The sequence below is a fragment of the Vulpes vulpes genome, chromosome 9 (genome assembly GCF_048418805.1).
Source record: "Vulpes vulpes isolate BD-2025 chromosome 9, VulVul3, whole genome shotgun sequence".
NCBI lineage: Eukaryota > Metazoa > Chordata > Mammalia > Carnivora > Canidae > Vulpes > Vulpes vulpes.
Genome location: NC_132788.1, coordinates 23080873 through 23103922, shown reverse-complemented (window position 1 = coordinate 23103922; position 23050 = coordinate 23080873). Strand labels below are relative to the sequence as shown.

The 23050-nt window shown below is 34.0% G+C and overlaps 1 protein-coding gene across 29 annotated transcripts in view; it reads right to left on the bottom strand.

The window, feature by feature from the left end:
- Positions 1 to 23050, bottom strand: part of HMBOX1 (homeobox containing 1) — a 176497-nt gene that overhangs the window by 75180 nt on the left and 78267 nt on the right. For all 29 annotated transcript variants that reach the window (XM_072719613.1, XM_072719615.1, XM_072719617.1 and 26 more), the window contains 2 exons: positions 17323 to 17799; positions 9336 to 9421 (listed from right to left, as the gene is read on the bottom strand). In XM_072719613.1, coding sequence (XP_072575714.1) covers positions 9336 to 9421; positions 17323 to 17799 — 563 coding nt within the window. The remainder of the gene's footprint in view (positions 1 to 9335; positions 9422 to 17322; positions 17800 to 23050) is intronic.

Genomic DNA, 23050 nt, shown 5'->3' with positions numbered 1-23050 from the left:
TAAATAAAATCTTTAAGGAAAAAACAAAGAAAATCCTAAGAATTTTCTTAAAAGCTACTAGAATTAATGGATTTAGCAAAATAGAATATCAATATACCCAAAACAATTATTCTATGATACAAGAAACTAAATATTGACACTAAAGATAGTACCAATATGACAATATTAAAAATATAAAATATTTAGAGATAATTTAAGAAAATATGTGCAAGACTTATTGTGCAAGACTTATGTGCAAGACTTGTCTCTGTGTAAGACACAGAAAACTAACATGGTTGAGAGAGAAATACAGAAGACCGTAACAAATGGAGGTATACCATGTTCTTGGATGAAAATACTCAGTATCATTAAGATGTCAATTCCTAATACTAGACTAACCCATATATTCAAAACAATCCCAATCCCAACCTCACTACAAATATTTTTTTTGTAGAAACTGACAAGGCAATTTAAAAATGTATATGGAAATACATGCAAAAGACCTAGAATAATAGTGATGTTGAGAAAGAAACTTCAAGACTACAAAAATTTGCAGTTTTGTATTATATGGATAGAGACCAACAGAACATAATAGAATAGACAGTACAGAAAAAGACCCACACATATATATTCAGTTAATTTTCGACAAAGGTGCCAATGTAATTGAATAGGGCAAGACTGGTTTCTTGACCACTGCTGACTGTTTTCAACAAATGGTGCTCCAACAATTGGATATCCACAGGAAAAAAAAAAAAAAAAGTAGGTAGATCTTAACCTTTATCTCTTGCGTACACAAAAAATTACCTTGAAATGGTTCACCAACCTAAATGTACAAGCCCATACTAAAGCTTCCAAAAGAAAACATAAGAAATTCTTTGAGACTTAATTTAGGCATATTTTCTTAGGACACAAAAAGCATGAACCATAAAAGAAAAAAAAAAAAGAGAAACATAACTTTATCAAAATTAGAAACATTTGCTCTTTGAAAGAAAATGAATGCAAACTTCAGACTAGGATAACTATTAAATCCATACAGTCAAGGACTTGTACCCAGAATATACATAGAACTCTTGTAATCAATAGTAAGGGAAACAACCTGATTAAAAAACAATGGATAAAAGATTTGACAGACATTTCACCTAAGAAGATACATGAATAGCAAATGAGCATCTGAAAAGATCCTCGACATAATTAATCATTAGAAAAATGCAAAATAAAACTAGAGTGAGATGCTATTACATATCTCACTAGAGTGAGATGCATATTACATATGCACTAGAAATACAAATACCAAATACCAAGTGCTGAAGAGAATGCAAAGTAACTGGAAATCTCACATACTGCTAGTGGAAGTACAAAATAGTATATAGCCATTTTGGAAAACAGTTTGACAGTTTCTTAAAGAGTTAAACACATACTTACCAATAATTGCACAATCTCACTCCTACATATGAGAAAACATATGTCCATGTAACATTTGTAGACAAATGGTCACAGCAGCTTAATTCATAATAGCCAAAATCTGAAAACTGCTCAAATGGCCATCAGCTGATTAATGGATAAATGAATTTTGTTATATCCATTCAATTAACTAGTATTCAGCATTTAAAACTTATGAACTACAGATACATGTAACAACACTAATGAATCTCAAAAGTATCATATGTGAAAGAAGTGAGGGGATCCAGTCCTAAATCGGGCTCCCCAAAGAGAGCCTAGCCTGCTTCTCCCTCTGTCTGTGTCTCTGCCTCACTCTGTGTGTCTCTCATGAATAAATACATAAAATCTTTAAAAACAAACAAACCAAAAAACCAAAAAGAAATGAGACATACAAAAAAGGTATGTATTGTATGATTCCAGTTACATAACTTTCTAAAAAATGTAAAAATATACTGACAACGCAGATCTGTGGTCAGTAGGGACTTGCAGTGAGGTTAGGCAGGAAGGAAAACTTGATGAAATACTGAAAATGTCCTACCTCCTGACTTTGGTTATACCACTGTATAAATCTGGCACAGTTAAGAGAACTCTACTCTTATACAAATTTTATCTTAAATAAAAGTAAATAAAATTCAGAAAAAAATCACATTTCCCCTGGTTTATTTTATAGGATCAAATGATAGAGTCAAATTTAGCTGAAGTTGACACATGGTGAGATTAAAAGTTTTCTTAAATAGGTCATAAGAATCTGAATGATTGTTTCACAATTTTACACACCTCTCAGATATCACCACCCTCAAATTTGGTTACTTTGGTCAGTTCAAGCTCCAGTTCCTTATTTGACTAAAGCTAGTAAGTACACACTACTAAATCTAGTATGTCTTCATGACAGAACAAATTATTTGTAGAAACTGAGGTCAAATCCTTCGATTAAGATCTAACGCTGAGTAAACTTCAAGAGTTAACAGGTAATTCCTTAATGAGACCATATCTATAGTTTACAAAAAGTGGTATTTATCCCTTCTTAGCTTTCTTCTGCAGGAAGTTACTTGGAAGTTACTTATTAATATTGCCTGATGACTCACATGGACTATAGCTGAACTTTAGAGTTTGCTATTTTATCAGACACAGAAACCTTCTGACTTATTTACTAGGATATTCTTTCTGTCATTCATCCCTGTGGCTTTATTTTTTTAATATAAGGAAAATGAACTTATATTAAGTTAGAAATAGTTCCTAAAACTGCTGAAGGACTATTATACCTCAAGTAAAGACTTTCCTTGGGGCACCTGGGGCTCAGTGGTTGAGCGTCTGCCTTCAGTTGAGGGCATGATCCCGGGGTCCTGGGATCGAGTCCCCTGTCAGGCTCCCTCCATGGAGTCTGCTTCTCCCTCTGCCTTGTGTCTCTACCTCTCTCTGTGTGTCTCATGGATGAATGAGTAAAATCTTAAAAAAAAAAAAAAAAAAAAAAAGACTTTTCTCCATAATCTTAAGAAACAAGAATTAGGGAGAAGCAAAAATGAAAATTACTAATGGGAAAAAACCACATTTGCGTGTAACCTTGTAAAGTCACTTCTGTCAAAGCTTATGGTGGAATAAAAATTTTTTAAATATAGTTTCAACTTTAAATACAGGTGGAGGAAAAGTCTTGTTCTTATTTCCAAACCAATCTTCATAACTTTGACACTAAAAATCCTATACACTGTATTTGAGATGATGAAAACCCTGGAAGGACAATGAGTTTCAAAAATTATAGCAAACTGATTTTCTAACAACGGAAGTATCCTCTGAAATTATTTTCACTCCAATTTTTCACTTAGCTATCACCAAAGTGAGAAAAGGTGGGTATTCAGATATAGAGGCTGGATATTTTTCTCTGGGAAAAGAAAAAAAATAACCTTATGTGCTGTGTTTATAAGAAAATAGTTTGCTGGCAAACTGCAGGAGATAGAAGAAAATAAGATAAAAAAGCAAGAATTTTTGAACCATAGGAAACACCCATTTTATTCTCTAGAGGCAGCAAAACAAGAGAAAATCCTAAACGCACTCTGCAAAAATATTTGTATTATTGATAACTGAAGTCCATTCAAAGATCTGAAAAGAAGTTTTCTCCTAACAAACAAAAACTCCAAACTTTTTCAACCTGGAAACAGAAGTTAAATCTCAAACAGAGAAATTTACCTTTTGTAGACAGATTAATTGCTTTCAAATTGGAGATCTGCCTAAAACTAGTAAAATTCATTATGTAAGAATTGATAAAATCTTGTTAAGTGAGCCTAATAACTAATTATATTTGGTTGTATGACAACATGACAATTCTACAGTCTGTGATATATGTGCTACCAAAATTATCGTAACTTTATTCGTAACTGCCAAAATTTGGGAGGCAACCAAGATGTCCTTCAGCAGTGAATGAGAGAATAGACTATGTTATGTCCATATAACAGAATATTATTTGGCAACAAAAAGAAATGAGCTATCAAGTCATGAAAAGACATTTAAGAATCTTAAAACCATATTACTAAGAGGAAGATGCCAATGTAAAAAACTATATATCCTAGGATAACATTTTTGAAAAGGCAAAACTATAGAGGCAGTAAAAAGACAGTGGTTGCCAAGGGTTAGCAGGGGGAAGGAAAATATGAATAGGCAGAACACAGAGGATTTTTAGAAAGTGAAACTGTAGTGTCGTATTATGATACTATAATGGTGGATGCTTGTCATTATACACTTTTTAAAACCCCACAGAATGTACAAAATTATTTACACGTAATGTAAACCATGCACTTTTTGGTGACAATAATGATGTCAATGTAGGTTTACACATGATAACAAATGTAGCACTCTGGTGCCAGATGCTGCTGGTAGGGAGGCTGTGCATGTGCAGAAGGTAGGGAGTAAACAGGAACTCTATACTTTCCACTCACTTTTGCTGTGAACTTAAAACTGCCTTAAAAAAATGAAGCCTATTTTTAAAAAAGGTATACTGACACTTTAGTTGGTTTTTAAAATCTGGCCTGAAGTTCTCTGCTTAGGAAGAGGATCAATACATACCTTACTTTGTAGGGAAATTATTATAATTAAATTGAATATGCAGCGTTTTCAAACTTCATTTTAAAGATAAATTTAAAAAAGGGAAGTGATCTAAGTACAGTTGTAACATTTCTAAACTGGTTCAGAACTTCTCTTTACACTTACTCTTACATTTTGGGAACAAGACAGCACATTGGTTAAATGAACTTTGTTTAAAAAAAGAATAGAATTTGGGGCGCCTGGGTGGCTCAGTCGGTTGAGCCTCCCACTCTCGATTTTGGCTCAGGTCCTGATCTCATGGGTCATGAGATTCAGTACTGCCCTGGGTTCCACATTCTATGGGAATCTGCTTGGATATTCTCTCCCTGTTCATGTGCTCTCTCTTTCAAACAAATAAATGCATCTTTTTTTTTTAAAAAAAGATTTTCATTTATTTATTCATGAGAGAGAGAGAGAGAGAGGAACAGACATAGGCAGAGGGAGAAGCAGGCTCCATGCAGGGAGCCTGACGTGGGACTCGATCCCCGTCTCCAGGATCATACCCTGGGCTGAAGGTGGTGCTAAATTGCTGAACCACCTGGGCTGCCCTCAAACAAATAAATGCATCTTTAAACAAACAAACAAACAAACAAACAAAATGAATAGAATTTGGTAACTCAAGAAGATTCTTGGAAATATTTGGTCAAAGCCCCTCATCTTATAAATAAGGAAAATGAGGCTCAGAAAAGCTACTTGATTCTTTCCAGGACCCCAAGGCTACAGACAGAAGGACTAGAATTTTGGTATTCTAAAGTTTCATGGCTGCTTTTTCATTATACTACTATCATTCAAGAAAACAAAATTGTGTTAGATTTCTTAAAGTTCAGAGATATAAATTTTTTTTCTTCTTCCATTTTAAGAGGATATAAATCCAATTAGTGTGTTTCTTTGGCTGATAAACACTCACTCAAGCTCTGCCCACTTACTCATTTATTTTGCCTGCTTGATTTTTCCCAGAGGTCATTTAAAAAGAAAACCATGTTTTAGTAATTCTAAAAGCCAAAGAAAATGTTTTACATTTCTCTGAAAGTGAATATAAAACCCATGTGTGGGTCTTTCTTTTTTTTTAAGATTTTATTTATTCATTCATGACAGAGAGATGCAGAGATACAGGCGGAGGGAGAAGCAGGCTCCATGCAAAGAGCCGGATGTGGGACTTGATCCCGGAACTCTGGGATCATGCCCTGCGCCGAAGGCAGATGCTCAACTGCTGAGCCACCCAGATGTCCCATGTGTGGGTTATTTCTAAAGCAAGGGCTATACTCCCCATCCCACCATTGTCAGTCAGAATTTAGAATCCTGCCCAACCTCTAACAGAGGTAAAAATCCACCCTTGGTGGGAGCAGCTGTGACTCTGTGAAAGAAGCTACAAATAACATGCTGGGAAATTCAGCAGGCACTGTTATTATATCCTGTTTATTCTGTCATTTTTCCTATCAGTAGGATATTATTTATACAGACCACACCCATGAACTTCTTGTTTATCTTATTATAGAAATCCTCCAAATCTATAAAAAGAAGCCTCTGTATTTGTTTCTGGAACAAGCACATGTGTTATAATTTTGCACCTCACTACACTTTTTTTTATTTAGCATTTCCTTTTGTTATGCCTGTTCTCATTTTTATCTCAAGGTTGATTTATTTCATTAATTCACATATTAGAGCTGAAGTTAGCTTTTAAAAGACTCCATTATAGGACAGAGATTCTGGAGTGCCATATCTTAAACTTTATTTTGGGATAGGTAGGTATTCTTCTAAGATACACTTGGCTAATTTGTTTAAAGGCAAAGAAGTGCCTATATATGGAGATCAGATAACCATAGTGAGTGAGTCCTAGATGAGTAGAAGCCTTCCTTAAATAGGCTAACTATCCCAGGTATGCCAATTATGAGGGCCAGGCTTTATACCAGTTATCACCAACTCACTATTATATAGTTGGATCTCTTTTCTAAAATGAAAAGCCCTGTCCCTGAGTCTAGCCTGATGGCTGGACGAGCTGGGTGAAAATGTAACACAATAATCCACGGGAAATACATGAATTCATTAAATTGATCAATGGGACAATGAAGCAACATGGTTATAAATCATCCTCACGTCCCTGCCTTATGTAAATAATTGAATTAAAGCAGATAAAAGAAAAATGTTATTTCTTAAGGGGCAGAAACTCATGCAGCACTTGTTAAGCAAATAAATAACTATTTCCAGAGAGGGAATGTCACGGACAAAGTCATATTGGGCAAATATCCATATGTATAGCTTGTGTTAGCTTCACTAAAACTCCCTTTACAGCACTAGGCAGCTAGGTAAACATGAAATCTTCAGAGAGCATGTACAATGCTAGACTATTGCACAAGATGGGATGTACAAGAAAGACTGCTGTTTTTAAAGAACATTACTCCAAAATGCATAATTGAAATGAGGCTTAGTACCTAAGGGTGGTGAACTTAGGTAATTGATTTCAGGGGGGAAAAAAGAGGTCTACAAGAGCTAAAGTGATCAGAGAAGTCAGAATGAGGATAACAACAAGTAATCTTGATAAACAGGACTTTATAAGGCTGAGGTAAGAAGGGGAAAGGCATCCTAGGCACAAATGATCTGTAAGCATCCAAGTGGGGAGAATTCTGAAAACACAAGTACCTAAATTTAGCTAGAGAATCTTGAATAGAAGATAAAGATGACAATAAAAAGGAGGCTGGAATCAGACTATAAAGAGTTTCATTTTTCAGACAATGAAGAACCATCAAAGATATCTGATGAAGGGAAAATGCACCCAAGCTTTTCGAGTAGGAATGAAGAGGAGGAAGGATAAGTTGGACCGAGGGTGATATGGGGGAAGAAGTTTTTAACAGTACCAAATCCTATGATTATAGCAGTAAAAGAAAGGTCCGTGTCATAAACAGATAATAAATATGTAAAAATATTTTCAAAAACAGGAGATGGCATCATGATGACTTTTATGGAGTACGACAATGTTAAAACTATGCCAATCCATTGAAAATGTCAGGAAAGCTTACCAATCTCCTAGAATAGTACTTCTCCAACCCAAATTACCTGGGGATCTGATTAAAATTCAAATTCTGGCTCAGTACATGTAGGGTAGTACTCTGTATTTTTACATTTCTAACAAGCTCCAAATAATGCTGTTTCATGGACTACACTTTGAGTAGCAAGATGCTAAAGCATCTTTCAATTTCCCTTTCCAAAAACACAATGCTACTATGTTTAATCCATTATACTACAGGTAGTCCTTTTAGATATTCCTAAGAAATTCCATTTAAAGGTATTTTATTATAATTTGCATCAATTTCAGATAGGTTTCAAAAGCTACTATTTTAAAAGTCCAAGATGATCCAAAATTCAGGGTACTCAAGATCCTCAGAAATATTTCGACCTGAAAGAAAACATGAACTCTATAATGCTGTTTTATAACACTATAATTTTGTTCTTTTTTGTTGGCTGGCAGACTAGAAGATACTATTGTTTCTGATCTTGGAGGCGAAGTAAAAGTCTAAAAGACAACACTCAATCTTTTCATTGTGCACATCACTGGGTTTTGGTAAAGCCCACTTAACTTGCCCTTATAGTGCCCTTAGCATATTCCTTAATCCTGGAAGATAAAGGTACAAGTTTATTTTAAATAATATATTGAAAATTACAAAAATTAAATTCACACATCATCCCTCTAAGATTTCTATATGGAAAGGTATGCCTTTATTTAAAATATTTTACCATGAACAGAGGCATCATTTATAAAAATATATTACTAGTATTATATATTATACACACATACACAAATTAAGATTGGCTGACCTTAGATTTTTGGGATGAAATTTAAGACTTCTGAAATCTCAAGTTTCATTTTTAACAATACTGATGGTTAGTAACAACCTTTTAGGTAAATTAGCTTCAATATTTATTGATGTCTAGAGAACAGAAATGATACCTTAAAATGGGAAGGTATTATGTGATCAGATCCAACTATTTCATCATAAAGGTAAGAAACTGAGGCAAAGAGGCTAAAAAGCCCAAAGTCACATAGCTGTTACTGGCAAGTTTTAAAAGGGAGGAAGGAGGAAAAAATTAATTTTCATAACCTACTAATGTACAACATACAACAATGTATCAACTACAAAACGTAGTTACAAGAGTTTCTCATGACTAAGGCATAGTTGATTTTAAAGGTCTTTATAAACCACTAATATCCAAGAAAGGAAGACTACATACCAACAAAGAAGACAGGCTACCCCTAAATTTAAGAACTCCATAAAAAACGCAATCTGAATAGAGAATGACACATATACACCACATACTTGAGATGGGGCTGCAGTGGGGTGGGTAATGGGATGGGATATAAAGAACAAAGAGAAGACAATGATAACTCTTATCTTCTCCATCATGGTTTGAGGAAAGCTTTCACATACAGAAAGGTGGTTAAAAAAACTTCCTTTACTCTCATGAATCATTTTTTTAATTGGTAAAATCAGGAATTAGGAGGACTGTAAACCTTTTAAAAATATGAACTGTAGATAGCAGTTGGATGTGCATGTGTCATGAGCTCTGTCACAATTATAAGAAAACCAGAGAACCCTTTTTTTAGCCATAAAATGGGGGATTTTGTTCTTATAAAAAATGCTATGAAACTTACTAGCACAAGTAAAAAAAAAAAAATACTGGAGAAGTTCCATGATATCAGAGACAATGGGTTTTAAATCACAGGCATACATTATTATGCCTAAATTGACAGGTCTGTACTGCAATGCAGAAATGCAAGCAATATTCCAACATCTGCACCAGAAGGCAGAGACTAGACATGATTCCAGAATAAAGGGCTCTTCAGCTCTTACCTGTTACCTGTGCAACAACTGCTTGGGAAATCCTCCGATTGGCAAGAAAGGCTTTGATTTCCTCTTTTATCACACTGCTGTCCCTCCTAACAAAAACAGAAGACAAGACCAACAATGTATGTTGAAGGTAGAAATCCTCATCTTTGCTAAGAAAGGTGAAGTAGAGAGGTGGGGAGAACATAGAAAGAAAAGACACAAAAATAAAGGTAAACAGACCAAGCTTGTGTGAAAATATGAAATTAAAACAAACCAAGAAACACCAAATATTCAAGTCCTAAAACATCACACCATCAGACAGACGCTTTAGTGAATGCCACAGTAGATATAAGTCTCATACCAGAGGATGATTAATCACATGCTGTGTATAATTCACATTAGGAACAAGGCTGCCATATGGTATATACTAAGTTTCATTACTGAGGAATGAATATACCTTACACAGACAGAAATCCTAGAAAAATAAAAAGCAACAACAACAACAAAGATCAGTTGTGAGCAGATTGTGGTCTTACATGTTAACTACATAACTGCATAAATAAGGTTTAGTCATTTTAAAACTTTTGTTAAAGGAAAAGAAATCATCATTCTTACAACTGCTAAAGTATTAGCCATTTTAACAAATTTAATTTGCCTTTTTTCTATATAAACCAAAAAAAATTTAAGTTGGATGAGGTGAATATAGAACTTTAATATAAAAAAGGCACTTATTTATTTCCTATTATATATAATATATAGAATACTTAAAATTATATTATATTGTATCCTTGAGATTACATATTATAGACTTATTTTTTCCTCCACTAAGACAACAAATTCTCAAAAGACTAGACATTCACTAGAATAACAATGAAAGTCAAGACTTCTATTTCTCCACCAGAACAAATACTTAAGTAAAACTTTTACTTGAACCCTTAAAACAAACCAATTTCTCTTTGAATGCTTTATGTTCAAAAGGATTAGATAAGTAAAGCACTGATTTTTCATCAAGTTCGAAAGTAACACAGGAGAGTGGTAATTTATAATCTCATATAGAGTAAGCAAATATGGCTAAATTCGGTCTCCCATCTGTTTTTATACAATCTATTAACTAAGAATGGTTTTCAAAGATGAACACTTGTAATCATTACTTGATGACAGTAAGCACTAACACTGAACATGAATTAAGCAAAGTATCATATCCTCCCCACCAAAAATTCCATTCTTCTCATTGGTTGGCCTATATTTTAAAAACTATATTCAACTATTATTATTCTATATTAAATTTTATCAATAAAAATGTGTGATCTTTTTGTTTTCTCTTAGATGTAAATATGTGTATTATATCCTCAATTTGGCCACAAAGTGTAAAATGCTTACCATCCAGTCTTCCCCAGAAAAAGTTTGCTGAACCTTGATCTGAGACAATGGGGTCATTAAATCTTTACAAATCATTTTGTAAATGAACCACAAACTTCTTATGGGAGCTCAAGTCTCCCTAAAGATTATTTGGAGCAACGAAAGATAAGATCCCGTCCAAAAAGAATCAGAATAAACCCACAATGATTTAACTTAAGAGCAGGTATTTTAGCCCCTTGGTGAGGAGAGAATCTACCATTCTGTTGGCGGATTCCATGTTCCCTTTCAGGAATTCTGGAAAAGTGCAGAGAAGCGATAGTAGGGACAACATTCAATCTGAAGTTCTACAGTATATTCCTGATCTACTGGTTGGAAATTCTACCTAATCAAAAAGATTTCTAAAGAAAGAAAATAGTCATATCTGCCTAATTCAATATTTAAAATTTCTCATACTCATCTAGATTCTGAACTAGGTATGGCTAGATTCTTTCCAAAACTTTCACTTGTTTATATTTGAAGTATTTCTTTAAAAAATATGCATTCTTATTTTATTTAAAAACTGTGTATTTGAAAGAAAGAGGCACAAATCATACACTTTAAAGTCAAATAAAACAAACTGCACAGTAAAATACAGGTAGCATAAGCCAAAAGGCTCTCAAAAATTCTCCAAAAATCAGTTGAGCAAGAGATAACTTCAGTAGTATGAATTTCATTTGCCTTATGTAACTAAAATAACCAAATCATTTGGTTTCTGATACAACTTCAAGATTAATCTGGAAAATTTTAAATAAAGCCCTGCATTGCAATATATGGAATATCCTTCTAGGAAAGTGAAAATTGAGTTTAAGAGAATATTTATTAAGGTTAAATAAAAAAATGTGCTTTTGTGGGAAAAAATGATTAAATAGTATTTTCTTGGCTACTGATTTAAATTGGAATTTAAATCAATTTATTTTAAGTCAAATTCACCTAGAGTAGACACTAAATCATAAAGAGGAGATAACACTCAATTATTCCAATAGGAAATATCCAGTTTGTGAATTATTCACAGCCTTGCAGTATGGTATTTATCAAGGACTGCAGCAAGACAGAAGGAACTTGAAAAAGTCTGCAAAACAGCAGCAATTCACTTACCCTCTCACAGACTATATTTTTAGATACTTGGCAAGTTTGTAAGTACCCACAATGAGTTAAAAAAATAATAATAACAAAACCTCTTTAGTCAATAGAGAGAAGCGTTTTCAAATAGAAGAAAAACGTAAGACTTAAAAAGTAAAGTAACTCTAGGGCAAGTCATTTAATACAGCTAGACCCTGGTTTCATCATATAGTAAAATGAAAACATTAATATCCCAATCACAAGGGTCTTAAAATTTTTCTCCACACACTGAAATTAATTTTAAATGAAATGTAGTATTAAATGTGTGTATATGTGTATATATGTGTATAATATATAAAATTAAAAATTCCTCAATGTAAAAACTTTTGAAACTGTAAAACTATTCAATAAACAACGACTACTATTTTATAAAACCCCAGAAAGATTCCCAGGTAAAGAAGAAATGAGCGATCTGCTGTAACTACCTATGACTGATGTAAATATCTGCATGAGGTACTTCAAGGCACCACGCAAAGATTTCTGTGATGTCAATTTAGACACAGTGAGTGATGTGTCACTTAGTATTTTCACTAGTTACAGGTATCCTATGCTTTCTGAAAGTCCACATTATCCCACTGTGCTTTTATAAAAGACCTGCATTAGTGTACTAACAGCATTTTTTGTAGAAGTAAAAATACCCTTCACATTTTCTTCAGTTAGTGAAAACAGGGACTAATGGAGGTCTTTCCTAAAGTGAAGTGGTGTAACTCAAGCTTTCAATAGTGGGAGGAACCTGTATTTTCAAAATAGTAACAGTATTCAACCTTCACTATGTCCAATTCTCTTGTATATTTCAGAGACCTCCATTCTGCAGGGCTAACTTATTCTTTAAACTTTCAGATATTCCCCCTCATTCTGTCTTCCTTAACAACTTGCCTCTCCTACTGTCCACATAGTAACTCTGAAATGACTGGTTTCTTAAGTGTGAAAACTCCTTTGTTTCCTTCCAAATCTAATTTTCTTATACCCTCCCACTGCTTTCTTTCTCCCTTCATTTGAAATTTTTCATCCTCTTTAATCCCTTTTCTTCTCTTTTCTTTTTTTGAGAACTATTTTTTTTTCAAGTTTTTATTTTAATCACCTAGGACTCCTCACAATTCACTTCTTATAAAAATCTCGTATCCTCATGATCTGTACTCCTTAAGTTTTATGAAACTGAAGTGAAACACAAGTTGATCTTTCTTGGATTCCATAGCTTAATTCCAAGATAAGCTACCATTCTATTTGCATCAAACCACTTAAAATCCATGTCATTTCTTCCTACCACCTTTTCCAAATCACAGCCATCCACAACTCATCTACTGAGGTGTTTTCCACATGAGGATAAAACTCTTCCTTTCCACCCTCCACTGCCATTATTTTTACAACTTGCTAAACTTTCCATTGTTACCCATAGAACTTTCTTAATATCCAAATGAATTAATCAGTAATGCCTCTTTGTAAAATCACTCTTAAGACACAATTTAACTGTCATCTATTCAGAGAAGTTCTCCCTGATCCTCATAGCTAAAAGAGATCTTTCTGCCAACAGCTAACGTTATCATTTCAATTATATTACTCACATGCTACTATATTTCATGCTGTTCTGTATTATAGTTGTTCCTGATCTGGTCTTATCGCTCCTACTAGCCTGTGAAGTCTTTTAGCACAAAGACTGTGTCTTATTCATCATGGAGTTTGCATATAATAGAGTTTAATTTGTTCAATGAATGAACAAATTTATAGTTGAAGATAAAAGGTTGTAAAATGGCAAACCTGATCTAGATAATTTATAAAATAGCTCTAAGTTCTTCATCTCAAATATGTTTAAGCTTCCCAAATCAGATTGGAAAAAAATTATTTATGCTAGCTCAAAATGGCAATCCTTCCATTTCTGGAACAAAGACGATTAAAGACTACATGTTTAAAAGTTGTGTGCTTTAAGATCTTCCATATTCTCTCAATTGGTATGTATGCTAAACATTCTTTAGGACTCCTTAAAGAGCCATCTATCTCAAAGTCTTCCAGAGATTGAGCAATACATACAAAGACAAGACTATTTCACAGGTGGGAAAATATAATTACATACAAATTCTTTAACTTTTGAATAAAAACCCATTTCCCTTCATTTCTACTCAGGGAGATAAAGGAGATAATATAAAAAATTTTAAGATAACTTTAAAAGGAAAGCTACTCTATATGTATACACAACATAGTAACTGAATTTAGAAAATCAATATCCTAAATCACCTATTGTTGGGCATACAGTTAATCACTTGGAATAAACTCTTGGATCTTATACAAAATATAAACACAGTCATAAAATTTAGTAATGGGTAGTTAAGAATAACACCTTAATATATGGCATTGTTTATGAATTCCTGATAAGCCTCATTTCAATTATTATTTTATAATGTATACATGAAGGAACAAATCTACACTATAATATTAACAGATGTACATATATATACCAATATATAAATATGTATGTCAATAGATGCATTTTAAAATATTAATATGTGGAATGGGTCTTCTAGCTCTTGGCTGTAAAGTCCTTCCTAAAATGTTACACATTCAATTCAATAATTTGTTGAGAACTATCTGTTTTGTTTTGTTTTTTTTTTCACTTCAATCAATTAAAAAATGGGAAAAGTAGCAGTTTCTTCTTTCTTTCTGATTCTTTCCTAACAGGTTGATCAGGTATACATACACTTAATTTCTACAAAAAATGTCTTTTGTGCACCTTGAAATTTTTAGATGTTAAGTCTATGAACTCAGTGGGTTACGTGATTTGAAAAATATTTAACTTATGATTGAGTGCTATGGGGGTTGGGAAATGTGAGCATGCAAGATGTGAATTATATATGATTATCTATAAAAGGAGACAGGAAGGCATTCAGTTACCCATTCTCCCCCACTTATAGCCCATCAAATCTAATCTACTACAATATCACCATAGTGTTGAGTGATTAGCGAGGGCAGTAGAGCACCATGTGGCACAGTATACTCAGAAAGATCCACTAAAAAATTTCTCTAGCATTCTACCAAATAAAAATTCATCTGGTTAGTACTTGATTTGAAGTGGCAAATATCATGTGGGAGGTGGAGGGAAGGAGGAACAGCCCATTAAGGCATTCACAACTTTGATTTGTGTTATATCAACCACCGTTCTTGAAATCTTACTCAAATCTGCAGACATGAAAAACTTATTTACAGAGACAACAGATATCAGAGACATGGTAATAAAGACACGGGTTAGAATTCAAGCTCTGCCACTTAATATTTAAATTTTCTTGGGCCAGTTATTTAAATTTTATGAATCTCAATTTCTCTCCTCCACCTCATACACAGCATGGTTATAGTGATTAAAAGTGAGAACAGCCATGCAGTAAACTTCTTCCTCTGACCTAAGGATTGTTATTATGTGCAAACTTGAGAAAAATAAGAGGTGGGCACAAAGGAGGAGTGCAGGTGTGGGAGAGGATACAATGGCAGAGGACCACAGAGAGCCAGAAGGTTCAGTGAGACCCTTAGATGATTAAAGAACCAAAGTAGCAGTTCAAAGAAAGAAGCTGAGAACAGGGTAAAGATAAAGTATACTAACTATGCAACAAGTGGCAGTTAGTAAACCAAATGTTGGTAACAATGCAAAAACATGTACATTTTTAATGATAAAACTTGAATGTGTATTAATTGTGGGATTTAACTACAAATCCTAGTGATTGCTAAAGAGGTTTACTGTTGATTTTGAGAACATAGTTGAATTATATTATGCCAATGTAAGAGCTAATAGTTAAGTGTTTAGATTCTTGCAGTCAAGTTTTAGACCCTGGCCAATCTCAGAGCCTTTAGTTAATAACTAAGTTTCCCCAAATTTTGTGGTAGTTTAATACACACTTGGGAATAACTGTTATGTTAAAAGCTTATTAAAACTGATTAATGACAGCAACAACAAAAAAACATGCTAGCATATAAATTTTATTGTTGATATAATATCCTCTCCACTCAGGATAATTAAAAGCTAACCCTGTTATATTTTAATGAGTTAAGTGTCTATTTGCAGCAACAGTTCTCCCTCTCAATCATGACAATGATACACATGTTAAATTCAAAAGGAACATCTAAACTGTGGCCAGCTGCTTTAACAAGTACAAATGAGTTCAAAATCAAATTGATCTCTTAAAGTTTTAAAAGTTTAAATAACAGAGTTCTATGGCTGCTCTATGAAACTATTCGTTATAAGAATTATATTAGAATCTAGATAGTCTGTTCAGTTCACAATTTCATACAAGGCAGTGCTACCCTAAAAATAAATTTGGGACAGTTTGTTTAAAAGATTTTACCACTGTGGTACTATAGAGCCGATCTTCTATATCCAATATTTAGTCACCATTATACTATTTTCAACCCCTAAAATCCTTAGGAAGAACTATAACTCATTATAGGTTTTAGGTTTTAACTTATTCTGACACATTCATGCTACAGCTTCTCTACTGTAACTAATCTACCTGCAGGATTTCCTCCCACTACACTACTGATAATCTATTGAAAACAATGCTTTTATCATGTCTATTCCTAAAGACCTGTAAAAAGTCCTTAATTTCAACCAAATTAAACATAAAAATACTTGTGTGGAACTCAAATCTTCCCAAATCTGTATTGTATCCTAATATTCTTATCACCATAGTCTAGCTCATGCAGCCTCTATAAACATGCCTTGCCTTCTCTACCTTTTACCATTCCCTTAACTTTAAATAAAGTTCCGTATTTCAAAACAAAAGCTATCCTTTTAAACTTAGCTCAAATTCATCAATTCACTTAACATATTAAACCCTTACCATGTGCCAAGGACAGTCCTAGATCAAGGAAACACAACATTCGAAAACACATGGTTACTGGCCTCAGAGTGTTCCAGGTCCAATGTGAAGTCTCTCCTAATTTTATCTGTTGAAAGTGGACTTCTTTTCTCAGTATTTAAAACAACAAAGGCTTAAACTTACCTTGTAATAGATAATATATATGGCATCTATTAACTTAGAACTTTAGCTTCTTAGGGGTAGGAAGCATGTCTATTTTTCTTCCTAAGAACACAAGTTTTTATATAATAGGTGCTCAAAATTATTTTGATGTGGTATGTTAGAGTGAAAAACTAAGTGTACAAGTTCTGTATCATGATAAAACATCTTTTCTCTCAGAAAACTCTAAGGATTAGAATGTGTTAACAATTCAGAAAATTCAGATGTTAGCAGTTAGAACTATAAAGAGAAGGCTAATTTCTGCTTTGATAAACAGAATGGAAAAGGCTTATTATCAGGCAGCAAAGAGAAGGGGCTAAGGTAAAGAAGACAAAATTTGAATTAAAATCATAAAATTTGAAAATATATTCTTTCATCTCCAAGGGGAGTAGGGGGAAATCATAGTTCTTACAAGTAAGTAGCTGAAATACAGTATATTACTAAAAACCAATCTAAGAACACAGACATTTGGGGGACTCTGAGTAAGCAAAGGAACTAACCTCATTAATTCCTCCACTTTATCATCTACATCTAGGTCCTCTTCTGAGGCTTCAAAACTGTATGACCTCTGACCCATGCTGTTTGCATGGTAGCGAGTGGGTGACATCTTTCCATTGGACGTGGATAATCGCTCGCTATTCTCCCTTCCATTTTGATTGGTAGTGCAAGGCTGTGGGGAGGTATCATAACTATTGCTAGGCGATGGGGACATTCCAGAATGTTGGGTCTGTGTGGAAGCTGTAGCTGTAGAAGAAGATGCTGGAACATTATTGGTACTATTCCCATAAGAACTTCCTCCATAGCTGGACCTTCTTCCAAACTTGTCACTATGCTCTTGATCAAGACGGTCCAAAGTTTCCAAGGCATGGAGAATTTCATGTTTAGTCATTCCAGTACGCCGAAGGCGCTGAAGCAGATCTATCTGCTCTATGGTAAATCTGGGTTCATCTGTATAGTGAGACATGGTTTCCAGCAAACTAAAAAATAAAAAAATAAAAAATAAATCTTTTATTTATAACATGTACCAAAGAACATATCATTATAGAGAATACTCAGGAGAAAATGCAAAATATTCCTAATAAATTTCTTACTGAAAACAACACATTATTATCATAATAATTATAATAAGTTATTATCACTCCATGCTAAAATGTTTTTGTCACGGCAAATAGATTGGCACAGTTACTGAGTTTATCAGCAGATGGACATTAGGTTTAATGTCTAAAACCCAATTTCATATGGTGTACAATTTACATTTTCCTCAATCTGGTAAATATTTGAACCGAAATTTTAGTTATGGCAATAATACCAAAATAGCAGATTAGATACATACACTTTTAATCCTAGCCTATTTGTGATTACTCACAAGGGTTTTTCTATCTTGAATTCATTACATTAGAGTACTATTAGCGATATGCTGTTGAAAAAACAGTTTGTGTTATCTTGTTTAACTAAATGTGGGGAAAAAATTATCTAGGAAGTTGTATCTTCATTTAATGTAAACAAATGACATGGAAAAGTAAGCCAAGGCAAATACTAACAACCAGCAAAAATATTTAAATGGAAAAGTAAGAAAGGCATAAAAAAACTTAAGTACCATTTCACCCACCACTTAGCAATTTCGTTTAGTATCTCATCTCTGTAATGCATTCTCTCTTAATAGTTATCCTGAGAAATGGATCTTTCATGGTTGTAGCCAAACTATTCAGTTTTCTTAGGAAATTGCTTCCACATTATGTTTCCTTTAACTAACAGGAGAAACTGTAGCATGCCAGAAAATGTTAGAGTCATAATAATATTAAGTTTAAGGGAATTATTGAATTTAAAAATTCTGGGCAGCCCGGTGAGCATGGCTCAATGGATTAGTGTCACCTTCAGCCCAGGGTGTGATCCTGGAGACCCGGGATTGAGTCCTACATCGGGCTCCCTGCATGGAGCCTACTTCTCCCTCTGCCTGTGTCTGCCCTCTCCCCCCACCGCCGTCTCTCACGAATAAATAAAATCTTTTTAAAAAATCAAAATAAAATAAAATAAAATAAAAATTCTTACTACTTGAATTCCTTTCTTATAAAATCTGACTTTCCTAATTTAAGATTTTTTTAAAGTGGTAATTTCTTCTATTCTTATTTTTATAGTTATAATGCCAAATAGGATGCATGGCATACAGTGGGTTCTAAATAAATGTTTGCTAATGGAAATAAATGTCAAGGAATTTTCTCATCCTTTATAGGTGAAACATCTGCTCTGGGCCAGTTCCTTACAGCTGTTCAGTCTGTTTCTTCCTCACTCTATACTAAAAATTTACTGAATATTCACTTCTAGGCAGGCACTGGGCAAGAATTTCACAGAATGTAATTTCATCTGATCCTCACAACAACCCTCTGTGGAAGATTTTTAAAATTGTATATTAATTATTGAGGAAACTAAGGCTCAGAGTGGTTCTGTACCTTGCAAAAAGTCTGAGTAAGAGTAGAAAAAAGATTTAAACCTAGATATTACTGACTCCAAAGCATATATCATTCTGCTTCCCAATATATTTCAGGACTTACTGGAAACCTATGGTTTGGGATATATGCTATCAAACTCTTAAAAAAACAAAAAAACAAAAAAATGAACTCTTTTAAGTCTCCAGTTAAAATCACTTAGATACAACCATCCTAATGATGGACTAGGGGTTCTAGTAATAGTTTTTTTTTTTTTTACATTTAAATCGTTGTTCCACCTGTAATTTATATTTACTTAATGACTGTGAAAGGATTTGAGCTTTATTTTTTCTCAAATGCGTAGGTGGTTGTCCAATATGCTTTACTGAGTAATATGTCTCTTCTCATCTGAAATACAATCTTTTTCATATACAAAATTTCTGCACAAATCTCTATCTGCCTTTGGATTCTCTATTCTCTATTGACTGACTGACTTATCTTTCAAATCCTCTTAAAAATAAGCAGACAGAAATCTAAAATTTTTATGTGAAATCACTCTTATTTTAGAGACAGGTTAATTAAAAATAAAAATGAATGTATTTTGTGGACCACAAATTACATGTTGCAAGCCAGTTGTGGTCATAGGACAGTGTCTGCCTTACACCTGAACATTATCTTCTGCTTTCTTCCAATACTCACTGTGACAAGCTAGCCATGATAAAAGTCTTATTTTCATGACTATTATTTTGTTTCTTGATTGCCTGGGTTTTTTTCCTCCAACATTTTATAATAAAAAACATTAAACATATAGATAAATTGAAGGAAATTTGCAGTGAACACCCACATACTATCTACATTTTACTGTTAACATTGCATTTGCTTTATAACATAACTCTCCGTTTGCTTATGCATCCATACCTATACTCATCTTATTTTTTATACATTTGAAAATTAGTTACAGACATTTGTACACTTCTTCCTAAATACTTCCACATGCATTTCAATAACTAGAGCTCAGTATTTTTTCAGGTTTTATCTCTTGAGGTAAAATTTACATCAAAAAAACTACACAAATCTTTTGTTTACCACTCTATGAGTTTTGAGAAGTACACATTGTAAAAAAGAAATACATAGCCTTTGAAAATGCCTTTGAAGATACAGAATATTACTATCATCCCAAGAAGTGCTCCCTTTCCAGCTAATCCTTAACCCCTTCTCTTATAGGGAAACACTGCTCAGACTTTTCCCACCACAGATTGGTTTTCCCTGTTCTAGAACTTCATATAAATGGATTTTTTTTTAGATTTTATTTATTCATGATAGACACAGAGAGAGAAAGAGAGAGAGAGAGGCAGAGACACAGACAGAGGGAGGAGCAGGCTCCATGCAGGGAGGCCAATGCAGGACTCGATCCTGGGACTCCAGGATCATGCCCTGGGCCAAAGGCAGGCACTTAAACCGCTGAGCCACCCAGGCTGCCCTATAAATGGAATTTCTATGTACTCTTTTCATTCAGCATAAAGTTTTAGAGATTCATGTATGATATCGTATGTATCAGTAGTTTATCCTTTATATGTTGAGTAGTACTTCATTATAGGAATATACTTCATGTTTGTTTATCCTATTTTAGACACACGGACTGTTTCCAATCATTAGCTACTCTAAATGCTTTGACTATGGGGCACACCTGGGTGGCTCAGTCGGTTAAATGTTTGACTCTTGGTTTTGGCTCACGTCATGATCTCATGGGTCATGGGTTTGAGCCCTGCATGGGTCTCCTGGCTCAGTGAGAAGTAGGCTTGAAGATTCTCTCCTTCTATCCCTCCCTCAGCATCTAATCATGCACTCAGTCTGTATCACTGACATGAATAAATCTTGAAATGCTTTGGCTATTACAATTGTATTTTACTACTTGTTAGCTTAATACATCCCCCCCCCCTAATATATCATCATCTGGTTGGGAGGGAAGAGAAAACTTCTTCTCCTGACCAATTTCAAAAGAACAATACACCTGTCTTAGTATGAATGATCTATTACTAAAATGCTATGCAGTGTTGGTAATGTTCCATGCTAGTTATATTACACTAGTATATTCACTGTGAACATCCACCAAGCAGTGACTACTGATTTGTGAATTTTTCAGCAGGCATATTAGGCTTAAATAAAGTTTGCTGAGAAAGCTACATGAACATTTTCCAAGTGGCTTATAAGAGACATTTAACACTTTAGTTTCTGTTATATACCTTAGCCATTTTTCTGCTCTATCAGTGCTTGGTAATATAATAAAGCTAATCCTAGGAAATTCTCTTTAACAGTAGCTGCCGAACGTCACAAAAAAAATGAAAAGATATTCCATGCTCATGGACTGTAAGGACCAATATTGTTAAAATGTCTGTACTACTCAAAGCAATCTACAGAGTTAATGCAATCCCTATCAAAATATTAACAGCATTTTTCAAAGAACTAGAGCAAATAATCCTAAAATTTGTATGGAAACACAAAGGACCCACAATCTTTAAAAAGAAGAAAACTAAAGGTATAACAATCCTAAGATTTCAAGATGTACTACAAAGCACTAGTAATCAAAACAGTATGGTACTGGCACAGAAGTAGATACCATAGGTCAAAAGAACAGAATAAAGAGTCCAGAAATAAACCCACAATTATGTGGATAAGTAATCTTCGACAAAGGAGGCAAGAATATGCAATAGGAAAAAGTCTCGTGAACGAATGGTTTTGAGAAAACTGGACAGCTACATGCAAAAGAATAAGACTGGACTACTTTCTTATATCATATACAAAAATAAACTCAAAATGGATTAAAGACCTAAATGTGAGATCTGAAACCATGAACATTCTAGAAGAGAGCACAGACACTGACACTGGCCAGAACATCTTTCTAGATAGGTCTCCTGAGACAAGAGAAACAAAAGCAAAAATAAACTATCGGGACTACATCAAAATAAAAAGCTTCCACACAAAAGAAACAACCAACCAAACTAAAAGACAACCTACTAAATGGGAGAAGAGGGCAGCCCGGATGGCTCAGCGGTTTAGTGCCACCTTCAGCCCAGGGCCTGATCTTGGAGACCGGCGAGCCTGCTTCTCCTCCCTCTGCCTGTGTCTCTGCCTCTCTCTTTCTCTCTCTCTCTCTCTCACTGTGTGTGTGTGTGTGTGTGTGTCTCTCATGAATAAATAAATCTTTAAAAAATATATAAAAATAAATGGGAGAAGATATTTGCAAATGATATATCCAATTAGGGGTTAGTATACAAAACGTATAAAGAATTCATACAACTTAACATCAACCCCCTCCAAACAATACAATTAAAAAATGGGCAGAGGACTTGAAGAGACATTTTCCTAAAGATGACTTACAGATGGCCAAGAGACACATGAAAAGATGTTGAGCATCATTCATTATCAAGGAAATGCAAATCAAAACTACAATGAGATATTACCTCATACCTGTCAAAATGGCTAACATCAAAAATAAAAGAAACAAGTGTTGATGAGGATGTAGAGAAAAAGGAACCCTTGCGCACTATTGGTGAGAATGCAATCTGGTACAGCCAGGGTGGAAAATAGTATGGAGGTTCCTCAAAAAACTGAAAATAGAAATACTTTATGATCTAGTAATTCCACTACTGAGTATTTACCCAAAGAAAATGAAAACGCTAATTCAAAAAGAAAGATGCATCTCTATGTTTATTGCAGCATTATTTACTATTAGTCAAATTATGGAAGCAGCCCAAGTGTTCACTGTTAGATGAATGGATAAACCACATACAGAGGAATATTAGTC